The following is a 12740-nucleotide window of genomic DNA, read 5'->3' as shown; positions in this document are numbered from 1 at the left end:
CACAACTGTCACATACTGCATGATTCCACTTATATGAGGTACCAAGATATGCAAATTCATAGACAGAAAATAGATCAAAGGTTATCAGGCCAGGGGAAAGCTACTGTTTAATGGTGATGTTGGCACAACATTGTGAATATAATTAATGACACTAAATCATACACTTTAAAATGGATAAAATGTTAAATTTTGTTATATATTTTACCATAATTTTAAAAAATTAACAAAACGTAGGGAACTTCCCTGGTGGCGCAGTGGTTAAGAATCCATCCGCCTGCCAATGCAGGGGACACGGGTTCAAGCCCTGGTCTGGGAAGATCCCACATGCCGCGGAGCAACTAAGCCCGTGCGCCACAACTACTACGCCTGCACTCTAGAGCCCGTGAGCCACAACTACTGAAGCCTACATGCTGCAACTACTGAAGCCCACGCGCCTAGAGCCCGTGCTCTGCAACAAGAGAAACCACCGCAATGAGAAGCCCGCGCACCGCAACAAAGAGTAGCCCCTGCTCGCCTCAACTAAAGAAAGCCTGTGCCCAGCAATGAAGCCCCATCGCAGCCCAAAATAAAAATAATTAAAAAAAATTTTTTTTGACAGCAATTCTATCTCAAAAGAATAAGTAGCAGCATCTTTAAGATATCCAAGAAAAGAAAACGTGAACTAAAGATTTCATGTCTGGGCTTCCCTGGTGGCGCAGTGGCTGGGAGTGTGCCTGCCGATGCAGGGGACGTCGGTTTGTGCCCCAGCCCAGGAGGATCCCACATGCCGCGGAGCAGCTGCGCCCGTGAGCCATGGCCGCTGAGCCTGCGCGTCCGGAGCCTGTGCTCCGCAACGGGAGAGGCCACAACAGTGAGAGGCCCACGTACCGCAAAAAAAAGAAGATTTCATGTCTGGTAAAATTTGTCTTTCAAGTACAAAGGCACAAACTTACCAGCACGTAAGAATTCAGGGAGTAATGTTTCCATAAGCCCTTCCTGAATCTACTACATAATGGGCTTCAGACAAAATAACTAGAGAGATATTAACCTAAGGACTAGTGAGTGAGTGGTGAGCTTTAAATATAAATTAATTACCTATAGAACTAAGATTAATTAAGAGTTAAAAGAAGAGTATACTATACAATTGCCATATGTTGACATGCAGAAACAGTATAACTATTTTTTAAATAGCATAAAGTAAGCTTATGCAAAAAAAGTTATTATTAAAACAAAAATATTTTCAGAAACACTAGAGTATAGTATCCATGATATTTTATCATCCTGTGTGCCCTGAAGAACAGGGATTATTAGTGTGGAAGAAAGAAGACCAAAATATCAGAGAAGGGTCTTCCCTGGTGGCACAGTGGTTAAGAATCCATCTGCCAATGCAGAGGACGCGGGTTCAGCCCTGGTCTGGAAATATCCCACATGCGGCAGAGCAATTAAGCCCGTCTGCCACAACTACTGAGCCTGTGCTCTAGAGCCCGCATGCCACAACTACTGAGCCCACGTGCCACAACTACTGAAGCTCGCGCACCTATAGCCCATGCCTCTCAACAAGAGAAGCCACCACAATGAGAAGCCCGCACACCACAGAGTTGCCCCCACTCACTGCAACTAAAGAAAGCCCACGCACAGCAATGAAGACCTAACGCAGCCAAAAATAAAATAAATTAAAAAAAAAAAAATCAGAGAAGAGGTAAGATTAAAATTCCATAGTTTTTTGTTTGTTTGTTTGTTTTTTGCAGTACGTGGGCCTCTCGCTGTTGTGGCCTCTCCCGTTGCGGAGCACAGGCTCCAGAAGCGCAGGCTCAGCGGCCATGGCTCACTGGCCCAGCCGCTCCGTGGCATGTGGGATCTTCCCGGACCGGGGCATGAACCCATGTCCCCTGCATCGGCATGCGGACTCTCAACCACTGCGCCACCAGGGAAGCCCCAAAATTCCATAGTTTTGATCAGGACAAATAAATATGCATTCATTTATGTGTGTATATGTATATGTCTAAATGTAAACACGTACACACACGTGCACACACACACATACACACTCACACATCCTCTCTCCTTAGCTCTATCCACAGGCAAATACTAAACCAATGAATGTAGTTACACTAATAAATGAAAACTGAATCTTGAAGACAATAAAGCATTATTATGACTAAAGAAGGTCACTCACTATATTGTGGAAAAAAAGGGTTCAATTTACTAAGAATATGTAAACTTTTTTTTTTTTTTTTTTTGCCCACACCACGCACTATGCAGGATCTTAATTCCCTGACCAGGGATCAAACCTGTGCCCCCTGCAGTGGAAGTGTGGAATCGTAACCACTGGACCGCCAGGGAATTCCCCAATAAGTAATAATTTAAAACTAGCATTTAATAATACTCCTCAAAATGTATTAAATAAAAATATATCACAATTACAGTGATAAATTATCAAAACACAGAAAGTTAAATTCAATTGGAAAATCAGCACAAAGCGAACAGATAATTACAATTCTGGCAATGAAAACACATTACATATCTTAACAACTAACATTTAAGGGAGACAAGTCTTACTTGCAATGACAAATAAAAGCCATCATCTGGTCCTGTCAACTCAGCCCAAATCTTGGTAGCTTCCTCCCAGGACATTCCCCTCTCTACACTTATCTGTAAAAAAAATAATAATAAAATTTAAATTAAACTCACTTCTGAGAATGCTTACCAGAAAATGACATTATACTTGAATGTGCACGTTTTCTAAACTTACCGTGTATAATTCTACATGGCCAGAGGTTGAATATCCTGGAGTCAGAAACTTCTTAACATCACTTTTCCTCACTTTTTCATCTCCAGAACCAAGATCTTGAAAAAGCAACATATAAGTATTAAAAAAAAATGTCATCAAGAATACATATGACAGGCTTCCCTGGTGGCGCAGTGGTTAAGAAACCGCCTGCCAATGCAGGGGACACGGGTTCGAGCCCTGGTCGGGGAAGATCCCACATGCCACAGAGCAACTAAGCCCATGCGCCACAACTACTGAGCCTGTGCTCTAGACCCCGCGTGCCACAACTACTGAAGCCCGTGCACCTAGAGCTCATGCTCTGCAACAAGAGAAGCCACGGCAACAAGAAGCCCACGCACCACAACGAAGAGTAGCTCCCGCTTACTGCAACTACAGAAACCCCATGTGCAGCAAAGAAAACCCAATGCAGCCAAAAATAAAATAAATTAATTAAAAAGAAAGAAAAAAAGAATACATATGATGTTTTAAAAATTTCCCAACTTACCTAAGATTCCCATATCATATCTTCCATTTTTTTTGGCATTTTGAACAACTGCAGTAAGTGTGTCTGCAAAATACTGAAATAACGCATTCTGCTGATGCACCTCCATGCCTAAAATTCTATTTAAGAATTTTCCTATGTTGTTATAATCTGCAATGACAAGATTGTATGAAAGATTTAATGCATTCAAATGGCAATTTTAAAAATGCATTCCTCTCAGCCTAGTAAGAGTCTCACTTTCTTCTCTAAGCCTTCCCTCTCAACTCCCGTACTGTTCCCAGAACAGGGCTATACTGCGACCACTTCTACCTCCAGCAATTAGCACGACTATACTACATGCGCAAAAGATGTTGGCCAAATTGAAATTCTGCAACTTCAGCTTCGCTTATTCAAAGTATGAATATAATTTAGCACAACAGAATGTTAGTTTTCCAACATTAAGTCTTAACTCATAAAGTTTAAGTGCTGTTAAGTCAGTGAAGCTCAACTTTGGCTGCACAAGTAGGAATGCCCAGGAGCTTCTGGAAAATTACCCATGTCTGAGCTCCTGCCCTGGCTTCAGTACTTTTTAAAAAACTCAACAGCTCATCATATACGCAACCTGGTTTGAGAACTGCTGCTATGTAGAGAGAATAGAGATTTAATTTCTTGAATAACCATAGTTATTCATAGCAAAAACCACCCAGAATGCTCTGTGAGCACTCAGTAACGAGGGATTGAGACCTAGAGACTTGGAAGCTTCCCCTTCAACTTGACGAAAGCATAAACAACAAAACGGGCTATAACGATACAGCAACAGTTATGAACATATATACAAAAGTCATACCATTACCTTTATCTAGAGTAAGAATTCCTGAACGATCTTCTACATTTATCAGGCCAACTCCTATCAGTCCTTGTCGAACATCTATAATAAAACAAATTTATAAAAAACCTTATAGCCCAGGGCTTCCCTGGTGGCGCAGTGGTTAAGAATCCGCCTGCCAATGCAGGGGACACGGGTTAGAGCCCTGGTCTGGGAAGATCCCACATGCCGTGGAACAACTAGGCTCGTGTGCCATAACTACTGAGCCTGCGCTCTAGAGCCCGCACACCTAGAGCCCGTGCTCCACAACAGGAGAAGACACTGCACCACTGCAGTGAGAAACCCACTCGCCACAACTAGAGAAAGCCCGCACACAGCAACGAAGACCCAATACAGCCAAAAATAAAATAAATTAAAACAAACAAACAAAAAACCTTATAGCCCAAATAACTCAATGAGCTGTTAACTGACTAATCAAATTAGATCAAGTTCTAGCATATAAGACACAGTCTATGTATCTTCCATAGTTCCTATTAGCTGAATTAAATGGAACCCACAGCCCCTAAAGATCTTTAGACACTTCAAAATCCTAGAGTACTCAAACCTCACATTATATTTTATTATTTCACTAAAATGTCATATCTTTTCAACAACAACCCTTGGCAGTGGAGATCCTTGGCTACAAAGCTGTCACCCACAGAATCTAAACAACTTTGAACATACAGCAGGATACTGATTAAATAATTTATATAAGGAAATTATCATGCTTCCTTTCCAAACGTTACCTATCAGTACTGACAAGGCGATGCAGAAGATAAGCAACGTGCATAACTGTCAACATGTTCTGAATTACGTTACTAAGAGGACAGTTTATAAAACTTTTAAAAAGTATTTGTGTCCAGGCTCTAACCCAGACTTACAGTAAAAAGGGTTTATGAAAGAAAAGGATCAACAGGAAGCATAATTATATCCAATTTACACATTTATTTAATCAGCTAGACTGCTACATGCTCAAAATGTGTAAATTCTGCAGATGACAACTCTGTAGCCAGAGCTCCAATGCAAAAAATCCTCATTTTGGGAACCCATCCTATGGGAGGAAATTACCTGAACAGAAGGACAGCTGCTATAATTCCAGCACTGTTTGTGATGCTAAAAAATGAAAGCCACTTGAACATCAACAAGGGAAAAACTGAAGAAACTGTTACATGAGCTAGATGTACAATATTACACAACTGTTAAAATATGTGTTAGTACTATAGCTATTGATTTGTAAGGGATGCCTGTGATGTACCAAGTGAGAAAAGTACGTTGCAAGTGTTTAGACAAACGGATAAAGGTGTGTTAAGGTGTGTCCCTGTTCAGACTGTCAACATTTGTCAACATTTGTTAACCTCAGCAGGTGAGAGACTGGTAGGTAGCAGGTAGTTAAGGAGAGGGTATGGGCTCCTCATTATTCACTTTTAGATTGTTTTCATCACTTATAATGAATAAAAAACATGTAATTTTTTAGAATTAGAAATAAATTGGGGAGTTGTTTTTGACAATCCCTCCAGTGACCAAATAAAAAGAAAATAAGCGGGAACGAAAGGGAAAGGGAGAAAAAAGAACAGGGCCAAAACTTTATTGGTTTTTTGTTTTGTTAAATATTGCCATCAGTGATTATAAGCACCCCTGCCAGCTATGTCAATATGGACTGTTACCAACACTAAACATGGGTTCAATTGGAAAGGACTTCCTAGTAAAAAATGCTAACTCTATAAGGATAATGTTTCAAATACCTTACATCTGTTTATTTTCCAAAATATTTTCAGTTTGCTGAACTACTGAAACCATCCAGACTACTAATATTAATGGGGTAAAATCTATTCTTCAGATTTGCAAGATACATCTAAGAATTTCTATAGCACTACTTAGGACTTTTTTTTAAATATAAAAATTTCTAAATACACACAAATGTAAAGAGAATATTCTATGGACCACAGGTACCCAGCACCCAGTTTTAACAACTGTTAATACACGGCCAGTTTTGTTTTATCTGTACCTCCACTAGCCCCCACAGATTATTTACCTAGGTACTTTAAATTTTAAAAGCTATATGGCATAGTCATGTTCAAATTAATCTAACAAAACCATTTTTCCTCTAGTAATCTAGTATTAAACAACATGCAACGAACTCTATCAACAGTAAAAACACGTCACCTGAATGAAATTTAATAAATCTACTGCTTATTATAAGACATCAATTTAGGTGTCTGGTAACTATCAATTTCTAAATTTTATATATTTTATGTCCAAAGAAAACTAAAAACAGCAGCACATGTTAGAATGAGTTTTAGTACCGTCTTGTCAGTACTCATTTTCCTTTGTTATGATTATTTTTAAAAGTTACCTTTAAAGAATTCTCCAGGATAGTCTGGAGGTGGTGACACCATAGGAGAATCTAGGTTTACAATGGATTTCATGACAATTTCTAAAGCATTTCTTCCATACTGCAATAAAAACCAAATAAATTTAACAAGTTTCAGCATTTGGATACTCTTCAATCACATGACCAAGTGAATGCTATAAAAACTATTATTGTACCAAAGAGTCAAAAATAGCAGGACTCAATTATTTTTATATATATTTTACACTGCCTAGTGCCTCATCCACACCTTTGTACACAGCAGGCGTTCCATAAATAAACAACTTTCTTTACTTCTGGGAACTCACACTTCATTCATCCACATGTATTTATTATAATCTTATTTTCCAATAGGAATGAGAAGATGATTATATTGCACAGTTGATCACCAAAGATCTAACTGCCATGTGTCTTACGGCACTAGCCATGATTTTATAGCAAAACCATAAGAGGAGGCAGCTTTAAGTTTTAAACAGCAACCACTTTCCCTTTCTGTTCCTTACAGACACCATACACTGCAATCATTTTTCACAGATAGTGAAAGCTGAAATGTACCTTATTATCAAAGTTGAACCTACTCAGATCTCTGGATTCTGTTGCTCTTCTGTCTCCATGTGTAAGCGCACCCTATCCAAACATAAAATCTCCAATCAAGGCACAGAAGACAGGTTAACATACATCATCTTTTACACACATCTATATAACTCAAAAACTTACCAAACTCTCAAGTCTTTTAGCAACAATAGATGCAAATCTTTGTTCTCCTGCCAATTCAGAAATCAGAAAGACGTATTCCGGAGCAGTAACTTGGTTTGATCTATGAGTTCGTCCTATAATGACATTTAAAAAAAAATTCGCTGATTGTGCTCTCTAGACACTAGTATTCTGAGACCTATTCCCAGCACTTAACAGTAAGCTGGTATCCAGAAATTTTTAAACCAGAAGAAAAATTAAAGAATGTAACAATTACCCTAACTCCCCAAAAGGCACAAAATCAAAAACGCCAACTTGAACATCATCTGTATTCAGAACAATACTCCCACTTATGGGGGAGCAGAAACTATCATAACATTATTAAATGATAAACACATTACTGGTTCTACCCCAGTTTGGTTGACCACAATGTTGCTGATGCACAGCTGCTCTGGATTCTCCCAAAATTGTTGTTGTTGTTTTAAATCACCAGGTCACAGGGACATGAAGATGGAAGGGAAGGGAGGAGCAATGTGCCCTCAATGAAGCTACTGGGGGTTGAAAAAGACATCAAGTGGCAGTTGCTCTGACATGGATAACATCCTTGGAGATCTACAATGAAGGTACTCCTGAGGAGCCCCATTCTTGAATATGATGCCAGAAAGCCCTACCATAGGTCTTCTACAGCTTTTAAAACAGCCAAGAAACAAATTCATGATGCCCTCTATATTTTAAGGTATATGCAATGCACAAACATCTCCAAAACCTACATATATGTCAAGTTCTAGTATATCTAGCATTAAAATATTTCCCCAGTAATTCCTGGCTATGAAGTGAAACTCAGTGTAGGAACTTACCAAACTGCTGAATTGCTCTATCAGCACTCCATGGTAATTCCAGGGTCATGTGAACTCTTCGCCTTTGGTTTTTAGCTCTCCTATCTGCTTGTAACGAAATACCTGAGCTGGCAGCTTCTGAGATGATAGCAATATTCTGTATCAAATGTAAGGAGAAAAAAACAAAAGATCACTTCTGCACAAAGAGAGGTGGGGAAACATCCACCAATACGTATTCTCCTTTACTTCCTAACTCTCAGTTTTAGCTGTACATGGTTACAAGGACACCCAAAATCAAGATTACATTTCCCAGTCTCCCTTATAGCTAAGTGTGGGCACACTCCAGCCAGTAGGTCACATGAACAACGTCCAGGAAATGTCCCTAATCAAAGATATGCCCTTCCGCTCCTCTTTTTTTTCTCTCTGCTGGCTGAAATGTAGAGGTGTAATGACTGAACCTGAAATATGGAGGTAACTAGGAAATGGAAGGCTGAATATTAAAGGAACAAGAGAGAAGAGACCTGGACTTCAAGGGGTCGTACCAGTCCTGGTCTCCCTACTCCAACTCGTACATGAGAGAAATGAACTTCCACTTTAGATTTTCTGTCACTTAACAGCCAAATCTGATCCCAACTAATACAATTTCTAACACACACGAGCCTAAATTACTAATGAAACAAGTACTTAAAATAACTGATAATACCTCTACCTATAATCTTTAAAATATGTAGCATGAGCTTTTAAATACATTTAAAAGACAACTTTGATAATGGTAATAACTACCATCTATTTTCTAGTTGCAGAGGCAAAAAAATTTTGAAATACAAAGCAAAATGTCGATAAAGAGATAAGATTTTATTCTACCCCCTTTAGATTAAGGAAGGAGGCTTAAGTGGTACTCCTATTTTTTAGCAAAACGCTTATAGCAATTCCGACTAGATGGAAGAACTGATCTGAGAATCTGAAAATTGATGAAGTTTACTTAACAATAAGAGCATACAGAAAGGGCCTCTGAAGGTGACCACAACCTCTGCAGTGCTCAGTTACGCAAGTGTAATCTACGACCATTCAGAGTAAATCGTCTCAATAGGACATGGCAGAGCAAGACAATAAACAGCAAGATCAAAGGATCCCAGTAATCGGGGCATGTGCTTAAATATATTTCTAGACTCAAGATTACACTGACACTAGGGTGTAGCATTAGGTGTAGTGCCACTAAGATGACCTGAGAGAACACAATTTAATATTCTGATTAAAGACTTCAAAGGCCTCCAAAGCTATCAAGAGCTACATCTAATTCTATGCACAAAACACCACATTCGATTTCTAAGAAAATAATGAAAACATGTAAAATGTTCAGTGATTACGTGTAATTACTTAAAAAAATAGAGTAAGAACATTCAGCAGACACGATTTATATTAAAAGAAAACACCTAAAGATTAATCTAAATGTATGGGCATTATTCTTTTCGCCAAAAAGCATCCCAGAAAAACATACCTTATCTCCATCCATAAACCTTTGTTTTTCCGTGATATTTAGTATTTCCACAGGGACATCAAGTTCAGATCTTGACTCATAAGATATACTTCCATCATCATTGCTTACAACCCTCCCCTTGCGGCCAGTCATCTACAAAGCCAAACAGCGTCACTTACAATTAACGTAGCTGACTATGGTTCATGAAGCTCAGGGCTCCCATCACAGAAACTTGGTGGGAGGTGAAAGGGATAATGAAGCCAGCATGTACTGTGCAACCTGTCCTGCACCAGGCGCTGGGGGAGAGAGAACACTGCAACACAGTGCCTGGTTCTGAAAAGTTCAAATTCCAGGGGAGAAAACAGACATGCGGCAATGATAACAAAGCCTGCATGACAGGTGCAATAACAGAGATCCGTGTCTTGGGGCAGATACTCAAGATACTAGGGGCAGGAATTTACTTGCTCTGGGATGACAACTAGAGTAGAACAAGGGTTCTAAGATCTAATAGAGGATATTAGATAATTATATGATGATACCAAATATATCACTTATTCTAAAGGGTTTGAAAGTGGCAAAAAATTACCTAGAAGAGACACAGCCCTGACCAAGTCATATTTACCTCAGCAACATTCTCAGGGCCACCAAGTTCATCAATAAGTTCATCCAGGGTATTAGGTGGGAGGTCTTCAGCTAATTTTTCTAGTTTATCAAGTAGGTCTTTCTTCATCTGCTGGGCCCTTTCCACTGCATCCTGACTTGTTATAAGGCTACTGTTGCTGTTGGTGTTACTGTTAGCTAGATGAAGTACATTTGTTAAATATCAGTACAAAGTTTAAGTATTTGTTTTGTTTAAAAGTACATTTCACAGACAAAGCAAGCTTCCACATGGATACCTGGTGCACTGTTAGGAGCAGGTGAAATTACTGGTGTAGAAGAAAAACTAGGTCGTTTTGATCCAAGACCTGATGCTAATAAGGCACTTTGAATAGAATCTGGATCTATACTTCTCTTTTTTTTTTTATCTTTGTTTTTCTTGTGGTCCTTTCTGATTAACCAGGGATCTGAAAATTAAGGAAAGACATGTATCAAATCATTTGTTAACAACACAAGTACAGAATTTCCAAAGGAAACAACCGTTGAGTTTTTTTGTATTGTTGAAGGACAACTTGTAAACCACCACCAACTTCAGAGGTCCAGGACACCCATACACCATAAGGTAAATTCCATGGTTTGAGGTTAAACATAAGTGCACAAAATTGAGGTCATGATCTCACATAAATGTGCTGAACCTCCAGAAGACAGACAAGCTTGGAGCTGCCACCAAGCAATGATTAGAATCTGTGTGATGATTTCTATAGGAAAAAAATGGTTTTAGTACAATACCCCATTTCAAATACACAGAAATAGGGACTTCCCTGGTGGTCCAGCGATTAAGAATCTGCCTTCCAATTGCAGAGGATGCAGGTTTGATCCCTGGTCAGGGAACTAAGATCCCACATACCACAGGGCAACTAAGCCCGTGTGCCACAACTAGAGCCCATATGCTCTGCAGCCTGCGTGCCACAACTAGAGAGAAGCCCGCATGCTGCAACAAAAGATCCCGCCTGTCACAACTAAGACCCAACGCAGCCAAAAATAAATAAATAAACACACAGAAATAACTATCCCTTAGCTTACATTTAATAGATTCATGAACTCACCATCTTCATCATCCTCACTAGACTCATCTCTAAATGGGTTGAAATCATCGTCATCTCCAGAACTCATGTTTTTAGAGCTCTCGTAGTCACTTTCTTCATTATCGGAGGCATCAGATTCACTTCCACTATCATCAGAACTGCTACCAGTAAGGCCACCTATTTTTCTTGCTTTTTTGGATTCTCGAGTTATTTCTTCACCTATCCTCAAACCCCAAACAAGAAAGTCAGCCCAAACACACTGTTCTAAAGATCCATGAAGTTACATTTAGTTCATGAGCTAATACACTTAGTTAACTCAAATGAGGAATGAAGAAAAAAAGCATTTGTGTTAAGTATATAAGAACAATTAAAAATTCATAAACAAGAGCTAGCCTTTTGGATTCCTATAAGCAATCAGGTTATATTCAATTATTCTTAAGAAGAAATCAGGTACATAAGTACAAATGCAAGACAGCCTTCAAGTGTACAAGTTTCCAAATAAACATCTCAAGGCAACAAGGATGAAACAGAATCTCTGGCATTGTCACAATTTGTGTATCAGGTTGAGAGAAGAGGCCTAATAATTACAGATTTATAAAATATGCAAATACTTTATGGAATACTAAAAAAACTAATCTATAAAACTACATTTTTAAAAGTCAAACAAGGTGCTGATGTGAATTATCTTACTGAATATTCATAAAAGATATCTGGAATAAACCAACCAAAACTAAGCAGAACATTAAAATGTTCACATATTAATGATGGTGAGAACATAATTCAAAAAGGAAACATGACCATCTATCTATCTGACTCCTCTGTTACTAACTCTAGGACTCAGCATTACTTTTTGTGCCACTAAAATTTAAAAATACTGTCAATTATATTATAATAGCCAACCTACTTTCAGGCATATTAAAAATGTAAGGGAAAAAAAAGCATCTCTTAGAACCGATGAAAGGTAAGGTTAAAGTGTCAGGCACTGTGTTTAGAACACACAGTATGATAGTCTTCACAATATAATGAGTTATTATCACCATTTTAGAGAAAGAGAGCCTGAGAAGTTACCTTCTGAAAGTCAAAGAGCTTACTTAGTAACCACCTAAACACAAACCCAAGTTTGCATTATTATAAAATGTCTGACAAACAAAGATAAGTGTATTCCTAATAATTAAATAATAAACTAACAGAAGTCTCTTTAAAGAAGACTATACACGCACACACACACACACACAAAGGCCCGGATTTTGGTTCCCCATTTATCACCCAGTAGTTGTGCCAACCTGGGGATATCGCTTAACCATTTAGTCTTTCCGTGCCTTAGCTTCCTCTGTCTATAAAACTGAAAAAATATAACCTACTTTCATATGGATCCCTTGCAAGTTGAATGAGATCATGTGTGCGCAGTGCTCAATACAGTGCCTACTCAGCACCAGTCAAATCATTAAAGCCCCAATTTAAAATGGGATTACTTGTGCATTCAAAAACTACATGAGCCAAGGGAATTCCCTGGTGGTCCAGTGGTTAGGACTCCGTGCTTCCATGGCCATGGCCCAAGGTTCAATCCCTGGTGAGGGAACTAAGATTCC

The 12740-nt window shown here is 38.8% G+C and overlaps 1 protein-coding gene across 2 annotated transcripts in view; it reads right to left on the bottom strand.

Moving 5' to 3' along the window:
- Positions 1–12740, bottom strand: part of SBNO1 (strawberry notch homolog 1) — a 52950-nt gene that overhangs the window by 9087 nt on the left and 31123 nt on the right. For both annotated transcript variants that reach the window (XM_007448671.1, XM_007448670.1), the window contains 12 exons: positions 11173–11370; positions 10366–10533; positions 10092–10267; positions 9491–9622; positions 8014–8149; positions 7181–7293; positions 7019–7090; positions 6449–6548; positions 4084–4158; positions 3255–3401; positions 2732–2826; positions 2539–2631 (listed from right to left, as the gene is read on the bottom strand). In XM_007448671.1, the coding sequence (XP_007448733.1) occupies positions 2539–2631; positions 2732–2826; positions 3255–3401; positions 4084–4158; positions 6449–6548; positions 7019–7090; positions 7181–7293; positions 8014–8149; positions 9491–9622; positions 10092–10267; positions 10366–10533; positions 11173–11370 (1505 nt within the window). The remainder of the gene's footprint in view (positions 1–2538; positions 2632–2731; positions 2827–3254; positions 3402–4083; positions 4159–6448; positions 6549–7018; positions 7091–7180; positions 7294–8013; positions 8150–9490; positions 9623–10091; positions 10268–10365; positions 10534–11172; positions 11371–12740) is intronic.

This window comes from Lipotes vexillifer, unplaced genomic scaffold, assembly GCF_000442215.2.
Source record: "Lipotes vexillifer unplaced genomic scaffold, Lipotes_vexillifer_v1.1 scaffold21, whole genome shotgun sequence".
In the NCBI taxonomy this organism is placed as follows: Eukaryota; Metazoa; Chordata; class Mammalia; order Artiodactyla; family Lipotidae; genus Lipotes; species Lipotes vexillifer.
This window is presented reverse-complemented; position numbering and strand designations above follow the sequence as displayed.